Below are 23,185 nucleotides of genomic sequence, written 5' to 3'. Positions count from 1 at the left end.
AGTCGACGGGAGAGCATTCAGCGTTCGATTTATCACATCTATACTAGATGCAATAAATTAACCGCCGCCGGATCAATCGCTGCTGGCCAATCTGGCAGGTAGTATAGACAAGCCCTTAGATTGTAAGTTCTCGGGGACAGGAGCTGCCTGTTTGTAAATATGCCTGTACAGCGACTGGCACAGTTGGGGGTGTGGCCTCTAGGCACTACCACAATACAAACAATAAATATTACTACTAATAAAAATAAACTTGTTATAAAAACTCAGCTGACTGCTTTTCTAGTTCTTGTTCTACCACCTGAAGAATTCTTTACTGGTTGCCAGATGCCATTTTCAATTATTCTTTAATGGAAGGGATTCCAAAAAAAGTCTTTTTAGTGGACACATCAGTAAGCAATTACTTTGCTGGAGACATAGGCTTCTTGGTAGGTCCAAGTAATTTTCAGAATGATAAAAGTGGCAGCATGCACATCTTTGATTCCACCAGCCTTTAAAAGTCTCCTTCACTAACAGGCCATTCAACCACCTCGATTTGCAGAGATGAAATTTAACATCCTAAAACCTGAAGGATTAAGACTTCCGCAATACTGATATTCTAGAGACCTAATCAACTTGTAATTTCCAGAAAAGCTTCTATTCACTAAGCACAACAAGTGAACGTGAAGGACTTGGCTCATCTGGTGCAGAGAGCACAATCTGAATCCTATTCAAGTGACCTTCCAAGGCATCCTGGAATTTTCTGTTGGCAGGCTTCCACAAGGGACTTTTTTTTGCCATGAGCAGAGGTGTAGATTGTACATGACTTGGAAATAAAAATATGAGATTCATAGAGAGGCACACCAGATACAGGAAAAAGTTACAGTTTATGCTTATGCCCAGATCACCTCCCCCAAAGGTCAAACCCATAGGAGGGTACTCTAGGGCAGCAGTTCTCAACCACGGGTCCGGGGCCACAAGCAGGTTTCAGGGGGCCGCCAAGCAGGGCCAGGATCAGGCTCACTGGGGCCCAGGGCAGAAAGCTGAAGCCCCACTGCATGGAGCTGAAACCCAGGACCCTCAGCCCCGCCACCCAGGGCTGAAGCTGGAGCATGAGCAATGTAGCTTCGTGGGGGCCTCTGTGTCACGGGGCCCCAGGCAACTGCCCTGCTTGCTACCCCTTAACACCAGCCCTGGCTTTTATATACAGAAAACCAGTTATTGTAGCACAGGTGGGCCGTGGGGTTTTTACAGCATGTTGAGGGGGAAGGGACCTCAGAAAGAAAAAGGTTGAGAACCTCTGCTCTAGGGGAAGAAATCCCCAACATCAACCCATTTGAAAGGAGGATGGTGTGGTACCTTTTTCCCCAACCCTCTAAAAAAACCTATGGGGACCCACAAGGTTTGTGGCAGACCCAAGGAACAACTCCTCCCCAGCTTCATTGGAACCATGCCCCCAGGGACCTTTTATAGCTGCGGCAAATTCCTGATGCCTGGTTGGAAAATTTGTGGAAATTATACAGTCTGAGACCGCATTAGGCTCAATAATGACCCCTTACATGGCAACAATGGTCATAAGCGAGGGTAAACGAACAGGGGCAGGGAATTTAGCAGGAAAATTGGATGGCAATTATTGGGCCGAGACTAAGACCAGAACTTACCACCTGGGGATGGGGAGGGCTGATGATTACAATAAAGGGGAAATGCAAAAGGATCTCGGTGTTCACTCTTCGGGATGTGGGGAAGGTAAATAGGTGGTAGAGCTATGCTTCTGCAGGGTGTAGTTGAGCTTCTGCTACAATACGTAACAGAAGACTCCAGTCTCCGTGTATTCCTATGTGTGTCCGCTAGTCGTGTCTGAAAACATAGGATACCCCTACACTCTGAACAGGTCATTTCATTGTCTCGGAGCAATGGAGTAGCCATGCCCTCAGGTGGAGTCTTGCCAAGTTCGGGTGGTAGACCTGGCCCGCATCCTGATACAGGAGATGAAGCAGAGGTGGAAGAATGTGTGGTGGGCACACAGACATCTTCAAGAGGTAAGAAAACCATATTTGTCTGGGCCTCGTGGGGGCTATCAAGATGACTCTGGAGTTATTGGTCCTTATCTTGTGTATGACCTTGGCTAAAAGGGGGGGTTGGGGGAAAAAATGTACAATAGATGTAAAAAGAAAAGGAGTACTTGTGGCACCTTAGAGACTAACAAATTTATTTGAGCATAAGCTTTCGTGAGCTCCTTTTCTTTTTGCGAATACAGACTAACATGGCTGCTACTCTGAAACCTATGATACAATCGCATTTGCTCCAACCCCTCAGACAGAGACAAACACCTACAAGATCTCTATCAAGCATTCTTACAACTACAATACCCACCTGCCGAAGTGAAGAAACAGATTGACAGAGCCAGAAGAGTACCCAGAAGTCACCTACTACAGGACAGGCCCAACAAAGAAAACAACAGAACGCCACTAGCCATCACCTTCAGCCCCCAACTAAAACCTCTCCAACGCATCATCAAGGATCTACAACCTATCCTGAAGGACGACCCATCACTCTCACAGATCTTGGGAGACAGGCCAGTCCTTCTTTACACACAGCCCCATAACCTGAAGCAAAATACTCACCAGCAACCACCCACCATACAACAGAACAACTAACCAAGGAACCTATCCTTGCAACAAAGCCCGTTGCCAACTCTGTCCACATATCTATTCAGGGGACACCATCATAGGGCCTAATCACATCAGCCATGCTATCTGAGGCTCATTCACCTGCACATCTACCAATGTGATATATGCCATCATGTGCCAGCAATGCCCCTCTGCCATGTACACTGGTCAAACTGGACAGTCTCTACGTAAAAGAATAAATGGACACAAATCAGACATCAAGAATTATAACATTCAAAAACCAGTCGGAGAACACTCTCTGGTCACTCGATTACAGACCTAAGAGTAGCTATTCTTCAACAAAAAAAACCCTTCAAAAACAGACTCCAATGAGAGACTGCTGAATTGGAATTAGTTTGCAAACTGGATACAATTAACTTAGGCTTGAATAGAGACTGGGAGTGGATGGGTCATTACACAAAGTAAAACTATTTCCCCATGTTATTTCCCTCCCCTACATCCCCCACTGTTCCTCAGACGTTCTTGTCAACTGCTGGAAATGGCCCACCTTGATTATCACCACTAAAGGTTTTCTTCCTCTTCCCCACCCCCCGGCTCTCCTGCTGGTAATAGTTCACCTTACATGATCACTCTGATTACAGTGTGTATGGTAACACCCATTGTTTTATGTTCTCTGTGTATATAAATCTCCCCACTGTATTTTCCACTGAATGCATCCAATGAAGTGAGCTGTAGCTCATGAAAGCTTATGCTCAAATAAATTTGTTAGTCTTTAAGGTACCACAAGTACTCCTTTTCTTTTTGCGAATACAGACTAACATGGCTGCTATTTTGAAACTACTCAAAGCATTGACTCAAGAAGAGGCACTAAAAGCTACCCAAAAGACAGTAGCTCTCTTCACACAGCTTGGTCTACAAATAACAAAAATCAACATTCACACCAGGGAAGGGGCAGAGACAAGTTCATCGATGCCTACCTTGACTCTCTGGAAGCTACAGCTTCTTTTCCCTGTCACAGGTGACTAGAGTAGTCACCACAATGCAAACCAGCCCACAGACATCGGCCAGGACCTGCCTCCAACTGTTAGGCCATATGTCAGCAATGACATTTGTTGTCAAACACTCCAGACTGCACATTTGATGCCTGCAAGACTGGCTCAGGACAGTGTATATTCCGCACAGACACAATATAAACAAGCATCTTTCAATGCCAACCAAACTAAAAAATTCTCTATATTGGTGGACTCAACCACACGACCTTTGCACAGGAGTTCCCTTTGCTCAGACCCCTCCATCAATGATACTCAGATCAGATGCGTCTGTGCTAGGTTGGAGAGCATATCTGCACAACCACACAATCCAAGGCTGCTGGTCCCCATTGTAATCAATGCTACACATAAACCTATTGGAGATGCAGGCAGTCCGCAGTGAATGCTTACACTTCATACCCATGATCAATGTCGCTTTCTATGTTTTATATAAACTGATGGGGGGGGCACAGCCACACTCCCTGTGCACAGAAGCCATGCTACTGTGGAACTGGTGCATACACCACAATGTCGACATCTCAGCTTCCTACCTACCAGGATGCAAAAACACCACTGCAGATGCACTGAGCAGAAAAATTTCTCATGACCACGAGTGGGAAATGAACATCCGGGTACTATAGAGCATATTCAGACAGTGGGAGTTCCCTATATATTCCTCTTTGCAACAACCCAGAATGCCAAATGCCCATACTCCTGCTCTAGAGCAGGACTGGGACCCCGTTCTCCAGGCGATGCTTTTCTCTTCAAAATGGGATGCACATCTATTGTAGGTTTCAGAGTAGCAGCCATGTTAGTCTGTATTCGCAAAAAGAAAAGGAGTACTTGTGGCACCTTAGAGACTAACGAATTTATTTGTGCATAAGCTTTTGTGAGCTACAGCTCACTTCATCGGATGCATTCAGTGGAAAGTGAGCTCCGATGAAGTGAGCTGTAGCTCACGAAAGCTTATGCTCAAATCAATTTGTTAGTCTCTAAGGTGCCACAAGTACTCCTTTTCTTTTTGCTTTGAGTAGGTAATCGTTCAGACAAGGGAATATTATTACCCCTCGTCTGCAGAGGTGGGCTGCCACCACCGCAAAGACTTTTGAGAATACTCATGGAGCAGAGGATAATCCGAAGGGGAGTACTTTGTACTGGAAATGATCTGTTCTCAGAACAAACCTGAGAAACCTCCCTGTGTGAGGGATGTATCATTATGTGGAAATATGCATTCTGGAGTTCAAGGGCCAAGAATCAGTCCCCTCATTCTGGTGCTGGAATTATCATTGCTAGTGTGACCATCCTGAATTGCTGAGTCTTCACAAATCTGTCGAGTCTTCTTACATCAAGAATGAGCCTCCATCCTCTAGTTTTTTCCTGGGTTAGAAAGTAATGGGTGTAGAAACCCTTCCTTCTGGGTTGTGTTGGTACTGGTTCTGCTGCTCTTAGACATATGGAATGGTTTACCTCCTGTTGCCATAGATGTTCATGAGAAGGGTCCCTGAAGAAGGAAGAGGAGGGAAGTAAACTGGATGGACTACCCAGTCTCAATGATTTCTAATACCCATCTGTCTGATATGATGTTTCGACATGTTGGATGAAATGGAGTCAAACGATCTCCAAATGAATGGATGGTGTCGAATGGGCCCAGCAACAGAAAAAAGTGGGATGTGTCTCTGGTTCTCAACCAAACCCTGAAAACTGTTGTTTAGGAGGGAGGTTGTTGGGACATTGAGGGCTGGAAAGGGCGCGGTATCTCCAGGGAATCTGCAATCCTCTTAAACAGTTTCAGGAACTGTTTAAAGTCATTCCCCATCGTGGGTGGGGGCAAGATACAGGATGAAAAATTTGCAGCTGGTGTGACTTCCTGATCCAAAGTCTCCTCCAATTCCGCGACTGCCTCTTCCAGAGGTTCTGAAGGTATGGGTACAGAGGGTGATGGGGAATGCCTTGACCTCTCCCTTAGTGGACTGGGAGGCTTAGGATAGTGCTGGCGGTACGCTGCCGATGGGTCCCAGAAAGGCCACTGTGGTGGAAATGGCATAGGTGGGGGCATCCGTGGGTGTCTATCATCCTGGGGTTTCAGGTACTCTGGTGGACCTGGTCTGGTAGCTGGATGAACAGGCAAGGAGTGATGGGAGGAACAGATATCCTCTTCATCATCATCATTCACGTTGCTGGATAAAGGAGGAGCTGATCTGGGTGGTGTGGTAATTTGGCATGGTACTGAGCGTGCTGGAGTAAAGTCGGTACTGACAAGTGGAGTTTCTGGTGCTGAGGAGACCAGAAGATCTTTATGGCAGAGAAACTGCAGAGCATCAGTACCGATGAGGTGCTGTCAGTGGTACCGATGCCTTTACTGCGGTTGTCTGTGCCAAGGGTCGTGCACTATGTGCTGTGGAGGCAGAAGGTGGTGCCACAGACTGTAGCCGAGCTGCTCAGTGCCACATGTTTAAGCAACACCAGCGGTACCGAGGCAAGGATGGTAGGTTTCTCTGTAGTGCCTTTTTCCAAGCCAGCCCACTTAGGGTCTTTGGTTCACAAGGTATCTGTGGTAATGGATGGTCCCGCTACCTCAGAGGTGGACAGTCTTGGTGCAGTTGGTACCAATGGGGTCTGATGGGTCAGGAAACATTTCTTTTTGGCGGATTCCCAAGGAGGTGAAGTTGGAGCAAGTTTCTTTGTTGCCTTTTTGGCAGAGTACTCCTTCCTCTGAGAGGGTGGTGGGGAACCTCTGTCAGATGCTGCAATTGGAGACTGGGGCCCAGGAGGAGTCTGTGATCCTGGGAACAGAGACTTTTCCATCATGCGGAGTTTTAGCTGTAGGTCCCTTGCTCTCCTGGCACGAGCCTTGAAATTGTAGCAGTGAGAGCACTTTTGTAGTATGTGCGTCTTGCCAAGGCAGCGGACACACCGTGAGCCGCCCATCAGACACCAGGATTGAAGATCGGCAAGTGAGGCAACATTTAATACTTGGGGAGCCGGGCTTGCCCCTTAGAATAGGATTTTTCCTGTGAGGGTAACTATATTATACTAAGGGGTATCTGAAATAACTGAAACTTAAATTCTAAGAATTTTATTTTAAAGAAAGCATAAATGGAGAAGAGGTAAGGTATTAAACTATTAACTAGCGTTCTAAAGTTAAGCTAGACTAAAAATAAAAGTTCAGAGGCACTGCCAAATGCTCCATCTCAAGCCCAGGGCGGTAGAGAAGGAACTGAGGGAGGGTTGGTTGCACAGCGCTATGTAACTTCCTGAGATAGTTCAAGACGGGGACAGCACATGTGCGACCCAATCAGGCACGGCTATTAAAAATCTCCAATTACAAGCACAGGGGTGCAGATTCACCTAAAGTGGAGCACCCACAGGGACACTCCTCGAAGAAGAATCTAAGGTTTCATACGTGTTGTTTTGGAGATCAGCCCTGTCCTTTTATCGAGGGCTACTGGTCTCTGCCCCTTTGTTTTACATTACTTGCTCTTGAACTTTTAACATGTAGGAGCAGAAAAGCACTAGAAGAGAATCAGGCTATGTCTACACTACAAATTACTTCGCTATAATTTACATTGCTGAGGGATGTGAATAATCCACATCTCTGAGTGATGTAAATTATACCAACCTAAGCGCCAGTGTGGACGGAGTTATGCTGGCAGGAGAACTTCTCTCGCTGACATAGCTACTGCCTCTCACAGAGGCAGGAGTTAAGCAGACAGTAGAGCTCTCTCCTGTCAGCTTAGAGCGTCTTCACCAGAAGCGCTATAGCGACATAGCTGCATTGGTGCAGAAGCGCTGCTGTAATGCAGTCTCAGACCAGCACATTGCTGCTGTAAGACGACAACTTTTATCTTATACAGTAGTTGAAATAAAAAGGTTTACTTGGTTTATGTGACTAGTACAGCAAGAAATCTAATCTATCCTAAGAAAAAAAACACAGAGTTGAATGGCAATTTAAGTTAGCTGAACACTTAGATAACATACTGGTCCACTTATTAACTACAGCAATCAAGTTATTGATGTATCAGCAATGGATATAGATTTTATTGAAGAATGTAAATGAAGGTTTACAGATTAGCTTTCATTTATGAAGTCAGGTAAAAACATATAACCCAATGCTGCAATTACTTTCACATGTAATATTCTTGTTAGTAGTTCCACCGACTGCAGTGAAAATATTAGTGGAACTACTCATATGATTCAAGTTACTCATCTGTGCTAAACTGTTTGCAGAATCATGTCCATACTCTGAATCATCATCAGAAGTTTTTAAGAACTGGTTAAACAAACACCTACCAGGGACGATCTCTGAGTATATTTAATCCTGCCATAGTGCAGGGGGCTGGACTCCTCTTGAGGTCCCTTCCAGCCTTATCTTTCTAGGATTTATGATTCTATTAAATGAAATTATTAAATCTTTACCATCAATGTACCTGACAAATAGATAAATAAGTTTAGCACCTCAACACTAAGACTCCACAACAATTTCTTCTGTTGTCTAGCAAAAAACCCCAAAACAAAAACATTTCCCGGGCATGAGTTCTCCAAGTCCCAAGCATGGCTCTTCCCTACTCTCAACAGCCCTCTAGCATGGTGGTAACCTGGCCTCTGGAGAACAAGTGACTTCCTGTGCACTCCCAGGCCCCATCAGCTCAAACTTGATTAAAAAATTATGTCTGGGCATGCTAGCTAGACTATTAGACTGGCTAGGAAAACAAATTTTAAGGCTTCTATTATTACATTTTTATTACCAAACTAGCTCTTTAAACTAAATGAAAAACATTTAATAAGCAAATCAATCTTACACGCACCTCCTAAAAAGAAAAGGAGTACTTGTGGTACCTTAGAGACTAACAAATTTAACACGGCTTTTAAAAAGACTTATCTACTCAGATCTCACTAGGACACATCAGTATTATATTGAGCTGCCACACAAGACAAATTAAAAACTGGACTTTCATTCTTAGAATGGATGAGGCACAACATACTCAGATGATCAAGTACACTTTTTTAAGAGACAAAATGCTGATAATCCTCTTACAGTAGATGATTTTAGGATCAGCCTTCATAGACCAGTGAAGAGTCATGAGCTTGGCTACCATAGCAAGTCTGACTGTTAATGAGTGTATGTATATATATTTTAATGTCTTCACAAATTCATAACATTCACTTATCAGTCTCACCAAAAGATGTTTAAGAAAAGGTTTAGTGGTCATTAGTAAGCTTTGGATATGTGTTTCTCTTTCCAGCAGATCTCTGTGCAGAATAAGTCAACCTCCACTCATACTTAAATAATATTAGCCCTCTACTGTCAGAGTGACAATAGCCAGACTGACTCCTCATACTCCTTCCCCCTTCCAAGATCCTTTTAAACTTACCTACTATTCTGCCAGTCAAGGACAAGATGATATTCTCTCTGATTTGAAGCAAGGGAACACCTCTCCAAACCTGACCAAGTGAGCCACTGACCACCAGTTCTAGAAATCCTCTGCCCTGCCTCCTTATGGCGAAGGATACCGGCCAGGGACTAAAACAAACTAAAGGCCATGTCTGCAGGCACAGTTCTGCAGCAGTGCAGTGCGTCTGGTGAAGATGCTCTATGCCGATGGGCAAGAGCTCTCCCATCAGCATAAAAAAAAAAAAACACCACACCTCCGCAAGCGGCATAAGCTATGTTGGTAGGAGAAGCACTCCTGCTGGCATAGAGCTGTGCACCTGAACCCTTATGTCAGCGTAATGTATGTCGCTCAGGGTGGAGGAATATTCACACTCCTGAGCGACATACGTTTTGCTGACACAAGCTGCAGTGCAGACATAGCCTTAAAATCTTGTGCTTCTCCTAGGCACTGCTCTAACTAGGCACAAAAGTTTAAACTTTAATGTGAAAAAACAATGAACATTTGTGCATCCACACTATCAAAATAAATGGTCCCAGAGAAAAATATGTCTTGCACTGAAGACTGTCATTTATAAGCTACTTGAATAATGTCAGCAGAGTCCTGATATGTCTATTACAGCCTCCTTTTGACTTCAGAGTCGCTATTGCACATATAATAAAGTACTCACATAGCTGTGTTTTTGATGATTCTTCCTTGGTCCATTTTCTGTCCAATACCATGCACAACAAACACAATGTGAGTAGTTTGCGATGGCTTGTCTTCTAATGTAGCTTCTTCTACATAGCCTCTATGAAGCCTTGTCCCACTACTTGAAGCTGTAGAAAAAAACCCCATTATCCTGGATCACAATTATATTCCATAAAGTAAGACAATTCCATATACACAGACAGAAGAGGTGCCTGCTTCAAACCAGAACATTACAAATTATATTTTGCAAATAAAATACATTTACAAAAATCAGCATACACAATGCTGAGATTTTCAAAGCAGCCAAAGAGATTTGGATAAATAATTTCCTTGACCCTTGTCAGCCACCTATGGATTTACATGTAATTTCCAGTGAGGATTTTGCTAATTTCATAGCTGTTTTGGAAAATAACTTTAAAGCAGCTGTATAATGCACTATCCATTTTGTAATACAGATAACTTTCTATATGCTTATGTTATTAATCATTAATTTTTCTCACAGTTCCACAACACTCCTTCAGTGGTCAGTGTATATGTAAAGATTCTTGGCAAGATTATTTCTAAACAATGGGTGAGAAAACATCATCAGCATGACTGATACACATCAGATGTGATTTTGTGTAGAAGTCCGAGCGAAAAGGGAAACTCTCTCTCTCATCTATGAATAGAGCTGGTCCTAAAAAGTTCAATAGGACCATTTTCCACCAAAATTGAAACACTTGACATGATTTTGCTCATTTTGCTCACATTTTGTTTCAGAGGAAAACATGGAAAAAGTCCTCTGAGAATGCTGATATGTCTTGTTTCAACATTTTCGGAATGAAACTTTTCAATTTTTGTTTTGAATTTTTTTATTTTATTATATAATATAAAATAAAAAATAAATCAAAATAAAATGAGAAAAACAGATCATTTTGATCTGAAACAATTTTTTCCCCAAAAAACTTTTTTTCAGAGAGAATTTCAAAATTTTAGAGGTTTGGTCAGCATAGAAATGAAAATATATTTCAAAATCTTGAAATCCTTTGTGAAACAAGTGTCTCCTCCACACAGCTCTATCCAGGAACTCTGCAAGCTTAGTCTATGGTCTGAAAAAATGCCTGAACTATATTGCCAGCTGGATACTATGATGAGGGCTATCTCACCCACAGCTTTTCGAAGACCTATGTCTTGTTTTGGGTATCAGACATTAATAAACAGAGGCATTAAAGTGGAATGACTCTGTTTGTATAAAAAGGATTAGTTCCAATACAGTGAGTTATTTTAAGAATACATACTGGTTTCCCTTTTCGCTAGGACTTCTACACAAAATCACATCTGATGTGATAAGCAATTTCCTCCCCAGCCTCTGTTACACCATTTGTACCCATGGTGTCTTTATTCTGTGAATCTCATAACAGCAACACATACCCTTGGAATCTCAAAAGCCTCATTTATTGTAAATATTACTTTGAAGGGATTTCAGCAGAGATGCTCCATTACTTGCTTGCAACTGCAAAATTGCTGATTGGTTTTAGCTAACACGACCAAATTATGCTGACCTTGTATGTTATATATGGGCTGCCGGCAAAGAGGTGGACTGACTTTAAATTGGCACAACTGATCTTTAAAATTCTTAGTGGTGCTAGTCCTGGCTATATTTGACAACTGCTTCTACAGGCTAATATTGATGATTATCTACCATATCTTCCTCAAAATCTTTAAGGATCATCACATTTTAAGCTGACAAGTGATGTGCTGGACTCTATGGTATAGAACACAGACCCCTATAAAAATCCAGCTCACTTTATATCACCTCCCTTTTAAAAATATTTTGTGATGAAAATATTTTGAGACTATAACCTCCCCTTCTAATTTCATTTCAGCTACATATATGTATGTGTGAGTGTGTGTGTGTATAATGCGTTTGTATTTTAGCAGGGTATTTTACTATATTCCTGTATGTACTTTTCTTTTGTTGTACAATGTTGTGTGGTATGGAAACAGGGCAGGAGCTGCTCCTGTCTTCCCTTCACAGGAGGCAGAAGAGGCCAGGGAGATAAGGTTGGAAGAGTCTATAACCACTTGAGCACACTCTCTGGGCCTTGCAGAACCTAGAACTGAACCTGTTATCCCGCAACATTCCTTGGTTATCTAGCAAATAGCTGTGAAACCAACTGGCCAAGTGTGTGTCCATCCCGCTCTCGGGGCAGGTCCATAGAAGAAAGAAAGCTTTGTACTGCTACCAGTTACTCCATCAGTTCAAGTGGCAGAGGATTGTGCTGTGAATCTGATTATCCCTGCTGATGGTCATGTTGGGAGTCAATATAGTTCCATACGATAATTTTTTTATTTTTTTTTTAAATCAGTTAAAAAAAAACTTATGAAATTACATAAAAAACCTGTATTAGAAGGACAAACAGACTGCTCATTGAATGGTAGCTATGTTTATCCTCATCATTCAATATGAGGCCCTATGCATTATTTACTGTACACCATCCAAAACCTGCACTTAGTACAGAATTATTTAATTTCCCTAAGAGTTTTTCTATGGTGTTCTCAACATAACATCTTAATTCTTTACAAACATTAATGAACTAACTTCACAACCGCGGTGAGGGGTGGGGATATTATTATCCCAATGCTACACTTGGGGGACTAAAGCACAGAGATTAAGGCCAAAATTGTCAACTTGTTTTGGTTGCCCAATCGGAGATGCTTAGGGTCTGATTTTTTAGCATTTTATAGCACTTCGTGTGTGCAGAGCAGAGCTCCCACTATCCCGAGTTGTAGTTAGGGACGCTCACCCCTTTTGTAAATCAGACCCCAAATACCCAGAAAATGAGAACACATAGTGGCCACCTGTGCACATTTTAGTTTAGTGACTTTCCCAGCATCATTAGAAGAACTCTGTGCAAGGGGCAGGGATAGAATCCAGCTATCCAGGGCACCATTCAACTGACAACCTCTCTCTTTGTGCAATCACCTGCCTCATTCATTACACATCTTTCAACTTCAGCAACAAAATGAGACAGGGTACTACGGGCAAAAGCCTCCTTTGCTACATAACCCTTACTCATCACCAGAGCAGGTACATTCTGTGCAGTGATTGAGGCTGGGCTCCAGTGGAAAAAACCAGTATGTGATCATGTAATTAAAGACCACTGTAATGGCTTCATATTGGGGGGGTCGAATTAAGGTTGCACAGAAAACATTAATTCTGGCACTTCTTAGCTCGGAATGCTTGACTTTGTAACCTTAATGTACTTTTTGAAGTGATATGAAACTGTATCAGAGCTATTTGGTAATAAGCTGCAGTAAACCTTTTTTATTTTTTAATTACAAATGTGCATGACAACCTAACAATGCCTTTGAGTTATTTTCCCACAAGAGTGCAATTACAAAAATTAACTATGCATCAAACAAAAATTTCAATCTTGAAATTATGGATGGAAGCTGGAATTTTCTTCTAACAGCATTAAGTAACAAACTATTAAAGCAATAATCTTTACAAAATTATTTACAAATGCTGAGAAGTATTACCTTTGGAAAATCCCAACTTTTGCGTAACAGTTCTTGCAATTTTAGATGTTGTTGCATCACTGTAAAGATATACTTCATCTACACTGTGCCAGTCCACGTGGTTGCGACTCAACTTGAAACTATGAACAGCTGTAGCAAAAAGGAACAAACCTTTCATTTAAAAGTGTTAAAAAAAATATGGCTTTAAAAAGCCAGGTAAGAGAGAGAGATGCACAAAGGTATGACTGAACTCTAGATTTCAATTTAAGTCCATTTATAAAGGTAAATATTTCTTCTTAACTTTATATTTTGGATCTACCAGTCCATATCAATTGGGTAGTTCCTTTTGGGAATCTTCCCACACACACCCCTTTTTTTTTGGGAGGGGGGAGAGAGTAGGGAGGAGAGGCTCCCTAATGGAGAATACCCTTAGCTGAAAGGAAAACATGAATGCTCACACACACACACACACACACTCTCTCTCTCTCTCTCTTTCCCTCTCCCCCCCCAAACTGCCCAAGAGCAAAAAGGAAAATTAAGATCCACATCCACAAGGTGAAAGTGTTTGCTGATAGCCGTACCACTGAGACACCAGGGGGCTGTGGTGGATGCATCTCCCAAAATAATGCTTAAGTAAGTTGATGCAGTGGTAGGTGTACACTTGTGCCCATAATGTTACACTCATGCCATCTTTTTGTTCTGTTTGTACAGCTTCTAGGCACTATGGGGTAATACAAACAAATATTAATGATAATAATGAACATTCTTTCTGGGCTATATTACTAGCAATGAATGTTAACACATGTAGTCACTTTGGGGACTATATAGTACTAAGTTTACGAACGTTTTATGTATTTTGTGGACCAGTGATTGTAAGCTTCTCTATTGTGTGTGTGGGAGGCTTACCACTGTTCCCCCAAGAACTAAAAATAAGGGTGATTACTTCAGTCCCTGAGATTATAAACAGCTCCAGAGGACTACCAACCCCTAGGGTGGGTTTGCATATCCTGGTTCAAACTGTTTTTTCCAGGGACTCAAACAAAGAAAGGACTTCAGATATAAAAAGCTGAGCTTGAACAGACACGGGATCTTCTATTTGCAGACAGGATTTTGGGTCTTAGGGAGACCCCAACCCTTGCTGAAAGGGTGGAAAGACTTAGTCTTATGAGGGCCCCATGAGATAGAAACACCTAAGCGTACAGAAAGCAACAAACATTCCTATATGCTTTCTCTGTAATGCTTTTAACCTAAGAATAAATTTATTTTGCTTTGTGAAAGCTGGTTGGTAATTAGCATACACCCTTGCTGCCCTTGGAGAAAGGTTAACCACAGCTGCTGGACCTGGGTCAGATCTGCTGGGGAAATCACAGTGAGATGCAGAGGGACTGCACCCCGAGTCTGGAGGAAAAGAGAGACGTGGGTCTCCGTCTGAGAGGTGCGACAGCCAGGAAGCCCAAAACCTTGATGAAGACTAAGGGGTTAAGGTGATGGTGATGGGGATCAAAGATGCAGTTAACCCTGAAACTGGGACATATATAGTAGCAGTTAGGACAGTGGGGAATTGCCAGTGAAGGGCCAACAGCAGGGAAAGCAAGTACTATAGAAGGAAAAAACACAGAGAAAAGTCTCTGTCTTTTCAAGACAGGAACAGCAAAAAGAGAGATGGTAAAATGAGTTATGAACAGCTGAAAAAAAGTCATCTAATTGAGATATGCAGAGAAAGGCAACTCATTCCTGAAGAAAGGACAAAGGCATGACTAGTCAACTTCCTATGCTCTGGAGGATCAGAAAAAAGAATGATTGTCTAGGACAGTGGTGAGAAACCTGCGGCCCACGTGTGGCCCAGAGTAATCTATCTGCATACCACGAGACATTTTGCACGGCCCCCCGCAGCTCCCAGTGGCTGCAGTTCGCAGTTCCTGGCTAATAGGAGCGGGAAGTGGCGGCCAGCACATCCTGCTGCTTCCCACAGCTCCCACTGGGAGCTGTGGGGGGGACGGGGATGGGGGGGACGACGACTGTGCCTGCGGACGGTCAATGTCAGCCAAATATCTCGTGGCCTGCAATCAGATTACCCTGATGGGCTGCATGCAACCCACAGGTTGCCCACCACTCATCTAGGAACACAGGGAACATCCAGCCTGCTGTCAGAGAGTCCAGCAGGTGGGGAAAATCTTGGAGACACTAGAGGGGATCAGGGAAGAGGCTGACAGAGACAGCAGCTACGTTCCATCCAGACCGAATGCACCATTGCAGCAGAGATACTGGACAGATCTCCAATTAGAGCAAAAGAAGCTGGATGGGGACACAGTGTGCCTGGAACCCCAGCTGCTTGCTGGCAGGGAGAGAGAGAGAGCGAGCGCGAGAGCGAGCGCACGCGCGCGCAGTCTGGGAGAACCAGCATCAGCACAAGAGGGAGAGAAGGACAAGGAATGTCAACATGAGCTTGAAATGGAGAGACTACACCAATAAAACACCGATCCAGTAAGTGGAACCAGACCCCACATATGCAGTGGATGGCACAGACTCCAAATTATTTCCTCACTTTAGAGGAGAGGATGATATGAATGGGATAAGAATTGAACAAAGTGGGGCACAAGGATATGGTGTCTGGCTCCGCTACTGTCAGGGAAGGCCTTAGACACTTTCACCCCTATGGACAGAGTGGATAGAGATAATGGGCTCTATAAAAGAGCTTTCTTGCAAAAGTTTAAATTGACCCCTCTCCCACAAGGGTACAGAAGTTCAGAAAACAGGGAATACGAACTAGGAGGAGGTTTCAACCTGAATTAGGGGTTACATCAGAAAATGGAGAACTGGTTGTGAAGTTATAACATGCAAGTGATTGATTTCCTTGTCTACACCAGGGATTTAGACTAGTGAGTAAGTACATGGAAGGGTGAAATCAGAATTAATTCCAGCCTAGACAAGGCCTAGGTCTTACGGTCCTATGCAAGGAAGCTACATTTTCTGGAGAGGCAAGAGCAACGGCCCTAAGCCAAACAAGTACGATTTAGCAACGTTACCAGTCCAAAGAGCCTGGCCTGAACTCAAGCAAAGCAGGTTTTTTATGACAGGTGAAGCGGTGTCCTCCATTTCCTATTTGAAGCCACTGAAGAGGATTTCTTTCTGCTCTCATGAATTCATTCAGGGAAAGGTTGAACTATTATGCCTTGAACAGTTACACTTCACATTTAAGTCACTTGCATTACAAAACAGTTACACAGAAATGAGCATTCATGCCTGTTTCTGCTGCTTGACTTTTGGTCTCATTGTCAGGGTATGCGGACCTAATGCCATCTGATGCTAAATTAAGTCAGCACAAAGGTCAGCAATGAATTAAGAGAGGATGAAAACATATTCATGATGCAAAACTGCTTCACAGACAAATAAGAGAAACTACATAGTTGCTCTGGATTGGTGGCTCCAAAGCACAGAAAAATAAGTTTTAATTTGACACTAGACAAACAAAAATATTTCTGCTTCTAAGTGGCAGAAAAAACAGAGGAGGTACGTAGATTTAGGGTGACCTTTGGCACGTGTAAAAGGCCACTTTATATAATCATTCAGTGGATTATTGAATGACACTTCCATTTAATGTTAGCCATTGTAATCTTAGGACTCCATGCTCACTTTATTTCTAAGAGCAGAGATGAGACCGTGTCCAAGGATCTCTGTTTGGAGATGAGAAGGGAAAGGAGGCCTCCATGCCATACTTCTCCTTCATGACATCACAGAATTCCCTGTGCTTGGGATGTGACTCTGAGTTGGAAGGAGGCTAGGAAGACTAGGAACAGAGGCAGACAACTTTCCTAGGTATCTCTGTGGAATTCTTCCTTCCCCAAATCCACGATCACAGTAGTGTATATTTATTGCATACCAAGTCTTCAAGAACTGATGCTGCTTCCAGGTTCATGTTGTGGAACATCACACTGACGTGAGTCCGTGGGGAAGCTGGGGATCAACTTGGAAATGCGGCCCCCGCAAATGCCATTATGTTCAGGCACTGTAGCAAGCTGGGATCTGGGTTAGGCAGCAGTGCAGTGGCAAGGCACCTGTTGTGGAAGTTCCTTGCTTTTGGACAAATGTTGGCTTGGGCTAACAGAATCCTTGACCTCTTCCTGGGACCAAACCCTGCCCTCCTAATGGCAGGATTCCATAGAAACTCTACAAGGTTCTACTAACCTACATTTGCTGCTACGTTATTCTCCAAAAAAAGTATAAGCTGAATGGTACCTTGTTTGCTTCCCAGCTGTCAAAGAGCAACTAAGAGCCACACATACATGTTTTGTAAAAAGCAAGCAAAAAGTGCAACAATATTTCTCTGCATATTTAGCATTGGATATAAGAAACTAATGTTAGAGATTGGGGCCTATTTTCATCATGAGCAGCATGTAGAACTACCTACCACTGACATTCACTAGAACTGTATGAGTCCACCATGTGAGAACGCACTATATTTCCTTATATCTGTTGAGTTCAAAGTTAAATACCTTTTAAAATAAATATTTGAAAAGCATCTGCTCATCTTGCACTTGCTAACCAGGACCAAAAAGTGTAACATTTATTGCTTTTTATTTCTGCTGTAAAAATCTACAAAAATCAATCCAGATAACTGCAATCCCTGAAGTGCTATAGCAATTAATGTAACAGTTGTGCAAAAAGGAAACCTTCTTTGGTCAGATCTGGTATCCAAAGGAGTGGGACCCTTTAACAAATTTACTTTTAATCTTTATCTCTGCATGTTCACACATTATATATTTATTTTAAAAAATGTTTCATGTTGGAACTTTTGTGGATAATAGTAACACAGGCTTCATTATCAACCACATGCAACAAGGTGAAGGAGATGCAGATGCGTTATGAAATCTAGAACCAAATTCTCCTCTTTAATACATGTATAATTTCCTAGTGACATCAGCAGGAGTGCCACAGCATAACCAGGAGTAAAATTTGGCCATTTGTCTGGACAATTCTGAAGTCCTGATACATAAAGTTGAGGCTAAAATCTCTGCTGATCTAAAATGCAGTTTTATTTTTAAAGAAACAAAAGTGTTGCTATTCAACCTAAAAAAGACTATTGTTTTTAAATAAATTTTTAAATAAGTAAATAGAGCTGTTCTACATTGTTCTCATTATTTACATTATACCTCAATTTATTCCTCGGCATATCAATTTGTCAGTGTCACAACATAACACCTTAACATCTACTTTTAATTCAAATGCATTGAAGAAGATCACAATTGCACATGTTTGGGTAAACCAAGTGTTACTATTAGAGTTATATTTCTTGTATGCAAGTAAAAATGCAGGACAACAGGACAATTATTAAATGATTATGGACCCGATCCCACAAAGATTTACTCGTGCTTTACCTTACATACTGCAAGTAATCCCAAAAAGGCTTTTTGAAGTCAGAAAGGCCAACATTTATGCTCCTCAGTTTTCCAATTTTTAACATGGGAATCCTTGTTTATATTTGTAAAGAGTTTTGCGTCCCATCAATGAAAAGTGGTACACGAGAGCTAAATATTAACAGCTTGTATTCAGAGATTTGCATTTTGGACTCAATTAAGGAAAATGCAATTAAAGAAGTCGGAAGGGCAATATTTTTGTGTGTCAAATGATACAGTCTTTTGGGTCAGACATACTTAAACACATCTATATCCACCCTATATAGTCACCCAGATCTAGGAGAATACAGGGACAATGCACAATAACTTCACAGCTACCATCTAAATTTAAACTGTAGGTCTAGGGTTGGATTTTCAAACTGACTCAGTGTAGGGCTAACTCTGCTCCCCGTGAAGTCAACAGGATTTTACCATTGGCTTCAAAAGGAGCAGAATTAAGCCAATGCTGAGTGGGACTTTTGAAAACCTACTCCTAATCACTAATGGTTCTTAAGGATCCATCCTGTTTATGAGGTGAACTGATTTACATCATGTGAGTTCAATTACTTAAATTACAAGTTTTTTTTTCTGACGAATAATGTCCTGATCCCAGGTGCAACAACCTCCCCTTTCTCTTTCAATTGCCTGAAGCCTCGCTTCAGATCAGCACTGACTCCCATTGCAAAATATTAATTTAATAAAGAAAAGGAAAACATACATGCAATGCAATTAAGTGAAAAAACACACACAAATCTACATTTTAAAATGTCAAAAACAATTTTTAAAAATGAGGAAAAACACAATGCATGTTACACAAAAAAAGTGATTACACAAAAAAGCAACCTCATAATTCTATCTAGTGTCAACCTTTCTTTCCTTTAGCTCCTATTTCTTCTGACATAATTTATCTCTAGGTTACATCTACTTGTGATTGTAAGCTCTTTGGTGCAGGGACCCTGTCTCATTGACTGAAAAGCTCATAACATACCAACAGGGCTGAAAAAAAAATGCTTACATTTTTCATGATTGTCACAACACTGTAACTAAGTGCTAGCACAAATATATTGTTAGTTTCTACTTTTCTCTAAGAGTCACAATGTTTCTATTTTTCCTCTAAGATTCAAAATGCTTTTTCCTCCCCTTCTGAGGGAAGATGACATAAATATGGTGCAAGAAATGGAAGCACAGAGATCTAACACATTTCACTGAAATATACAAGCTACAATTTAAAGCTTCCTAAGACAGGAGGAAACGACAAGAAAGAAATCTACAATTACTGTACCTTGGGAACGCTTTCGTTTAAGACATGCAGCATCTGTACTCTCCTTATATCCTCTCCATTTGAACAGAGAAGGGAGGGAGAAGGGAGGGAGGTGGTAGACAACTAAAAGTAAAAACACTGAGCTTCAAAGTAAAATTTTAAAAAGGGGCATCATTTTTCTTTTCATTAGTATTATCACTGAAATGAATGGCCAAATTTGGCAAATATTACTCAAAAATATTGCAAGCACATAATTTCTTTTTTTTTAAATGGATTTTGTAGCAAAAATATCAATTTATGTTAGCCAAATGTTATTTCTTCAGTTCTCATAAAACAAACATTTATATCATCCTGGGTGTGGCACATCTAACATCATCAATAAAAGACAAACCATGCCATTGATTATCAATCTCACTCAGTGCCTTCGCATTGGCACGTACAAAAACAAAATGTAGTATATTCGTGCAATGGGTAGTATGCAGGAATCTTAAAGGTAATCTGTAAACAATAAAAAAGTTAGTAACTTTAAGGTCAGCTACTGAATGCCTCTCTCAATAGTATGAGGACATGGTCATCAGAAGGAAGTTAGGCTAAAATATCCTACTGTTTCCCTGTTTCATAGGTCTGTAAACAGCTGCCTCTCACACAGTCAGACAGCACAGCATACACTCTGCTTGAGATATCCCTTCCATTCCTGAACAGCACTGCAGTTTTCCCATGGTGGTAAGGCAAGTCCGTCATTTTTGTAAGGTTTTCAATAGTCTTGTTTCATTCCTTCTAGGATATAAAGCAAGACTATTGAAAAGAAAGCCCTGGGACTACTTTTCAACATTTGATGGACTTACCTTACCCAAACAGGGAGGCACCAGTGCAGTTCAGTTATGGAAGGAACATCGTGAGAGGAATGAAAGTTGCAGTATCCACCAGGCAGGAAGTTAGATGATCTGGAAGAAACTGCTCTCACACACCTGTGAAACAGGAAAACAATAGGTACCTTAAAAGTCAGTTTTGATTAACTGCTATCGTATTTATTTGGGGCTTCCAGTAACTAGTCTGAAAATGGAAAAGGAGTACTTGTGGCACCTTAGAGACTAACAAATTTATTAGAGCATAAGCTTTTGTGAGCTACAGCTCACTTCGAAAGCTTATGCTCTAATAAATTTGTTACTCTCTAAGGTGCCACAAGTACTCCTTTTCTTTTTGCGAATACAGACTAACACGGCTGCTACTCTGAAACCTGTCATTAGTCTGAAAATGAGGCTCTCCCCCAAAAAGTGACTATGTAAAAATGGCGGCATCTTACTAAGTAAAACTGTTCTGTGTGTATTCATTCAGTCATATCTTTTTTCTTTAGTGACTAAGGGCCTGTCTACATGGTATCTCAGTCCACACTAGCTCAGGTGTAAATTCTAGTGCACACTAGCGTGTTGCACACTAACTAGTCCATCTGGACCCTGCTTACACACACTAAAAGCTTCTTACTGCATGTTAACATAGTACTGCTTGAAACAGGACTATATTAATTTGCACTAAGGAACTTTTGGTGAGTGCCAGAGGGCTCCACCTGAGCCAGTAAATGTGCTAGATGCTGGTGTGCACTAGAATTGACACCCCAGTTAGTGGGGACAAGCCTTAAGGAAGCTTTCCCTTTTATTACAAAACTCTTTTAGCTCCAGAAAGCCAATATGGCGAAGAATATGTGATTAAATTCTGAGAGAATGAAATGGATTCTCTATTCTGATTCCTGTATCAACAAAATCACTAAGTTCCAATTGAAGGGACAGGTAAAACTTCCACAACCCTACTGAAAACAATGGGCCTGATTCCTCCTTTCACGTAGATCAGTATAAACTGGGAGGAGGTCCACTATGTGAAGAGAGTTACAGAGGTGTAAAGCTGATGTATGAGAGCAGAGAATCAAACTCATAAGGGCTGCACTTGTGTAACTGAGGAGAGAATTTAGTCTGCAGTCTGTCACTGCCTGGTGATTATACAGTAGGCAGGAAATACCTGGGTATTTTTTTCCCAGGTTGAATTTGCCAGGCTGGCAATTATTCAAAAAATCCTCCTTTAAAAAAAAAAATTAGGGATGTTAAGCAATTAAAAAAGTTAATCGTGATTAATCACACTGTTAAATAAAATACCATTTATTTAAATATTTTTGGATGTTTTCTACGTTTTCAAATATATTGATTTCAATTACAACACAGAATACAAAGTGTAGGTACAGTGCTCAGTTTATATTTTTATTACAAATATTTGCACTATAAAAACAAAAGAAATGGTATTTTTCAATTCTCCCATTGCAAGTACTGTAGTGCAATCTCTATCATGAAAGGTGAATTTACAAATGTAGAATTATGCAAAAAAAAAAAACCAAAAAACAAAAAAAAACCCAAACAAACCTGCATTCAAAAATAAAACAATGTAAAACTTTAGAGCCTGCAAATCCACTCAGTCCTACTTCTTGTTCAGCCAAGTTTGTTTACATTTTCAGGAGACAATGCTGTTTGCTTCTTGTTCACAGTGTCACTTGAAAGTTAGAATAGGTGTTCTCATGGCACTGTTGTAGCTGGCGTCACAAGATATTTATGTGTCGAATGCCCTAAAGAGTCACATGCTCCCTCATGCTTCAACCACCATTCCAGAGGACATGTCTGTGCTGATTAAGGGTTCTGTTCGATAACGATCCAAAGCAGTGCGGACCGATGCATGCTCATTTTCATCATCTGAATCAGATGCCAGCAGCAGAAGGTTGATTTTTTTTTTTTTTGGTCGTTTGCGTTCTGTAGTTTCTGCATCAGACCGTTGCTCTTTTAAGACTTCTGAAAGCATGCTCCACACCAAGTCCCTCTCAGATTTTGGAAGGCACTTCAGATTCTTAAACTTTGGGTCGAGTGCTGTAACTGTCTTTAGAAATCTCACATAGACACTTTCTCTGCGTTTTGTCAAATCTGCAGTGAAAGTGTTCTTAAAAGAAATAACATGTGCTGGATCATTATCCGAGCCTGCTATTACATGAAATATATGTCAGAATGCAGATAAAACAGAGCAGAGGACATTGAATTCTTTGGGGGAGAATTGTGTCACAAATTTAATTAACGCATTTTTTTTAAACGAGCGTCATCAGCACGGAAGCATGTCCTCTGGAAAGGTGACCAAAGCAAGAAGGGGCATACACATGTTTAGCATATCTGGCACATAAATACCTTGCAATGCCAGCTACAAAAGTGCCATGTGAACGCCTGTTCTCACTTTCAGTGGACATTGTAAATAATTAAGCAGGCAGCATTATATCCCATAAATGTAAACAAAC

General features: G+C 41.5%; 1 protein-coding gene across 1 annotated transcript in view; it reads right to left on the bottom strand.

Annotated features, from left to right (window-relative positions):
- DDHD1 (DDHD domain containing 1) overlaps positions 1–23,185 on the bottom strand; it is a 105,906-nt gene that overhangs the window by 57,099 nt on the left and 25,622 nt on the right. Inside the window, exons 3-5 of the mRNA XM_038407010.2 lie at positions 19,891–19,992; positions 13,237–13,365; positions 9,695–9,842 (exon numbers count right to left, since the gene is read on the bottom strand). Of these exons, the coding sequence (XP_038262938.1) occupies positions 9,695–9,842; positions 13,237–13,365; positions 19,891–19,992 (379 nt within the window). The remainder of the gene's footprint in view (positions 1–9,694; positions 9,843–13,236; positions 13,366–19,890; positions 19,993–23,185) is intronic.

This window comes from Dermochelys coriacea, chromosome 6 (genome assembly GCF_009764565.3).
Source record: "Dermochelys coriacea isolate rDerCor1 chromosome 6, rDerCor1.pri.v4, whole genome shotgun sequence".
In the NCBI taxonomy this organism is placed as follows: domain Eukaryota; kingdom Metazoa; phylum Chordata; order Testudines; family Dermochelyidae; genus Dermochelys; species Dermochelys coriacea.
The sequence above is the reverse complement of the archived record's forward strand: the minus strand, read 5'-3'. Positions and strand labels throughout refer to the sequence as shown.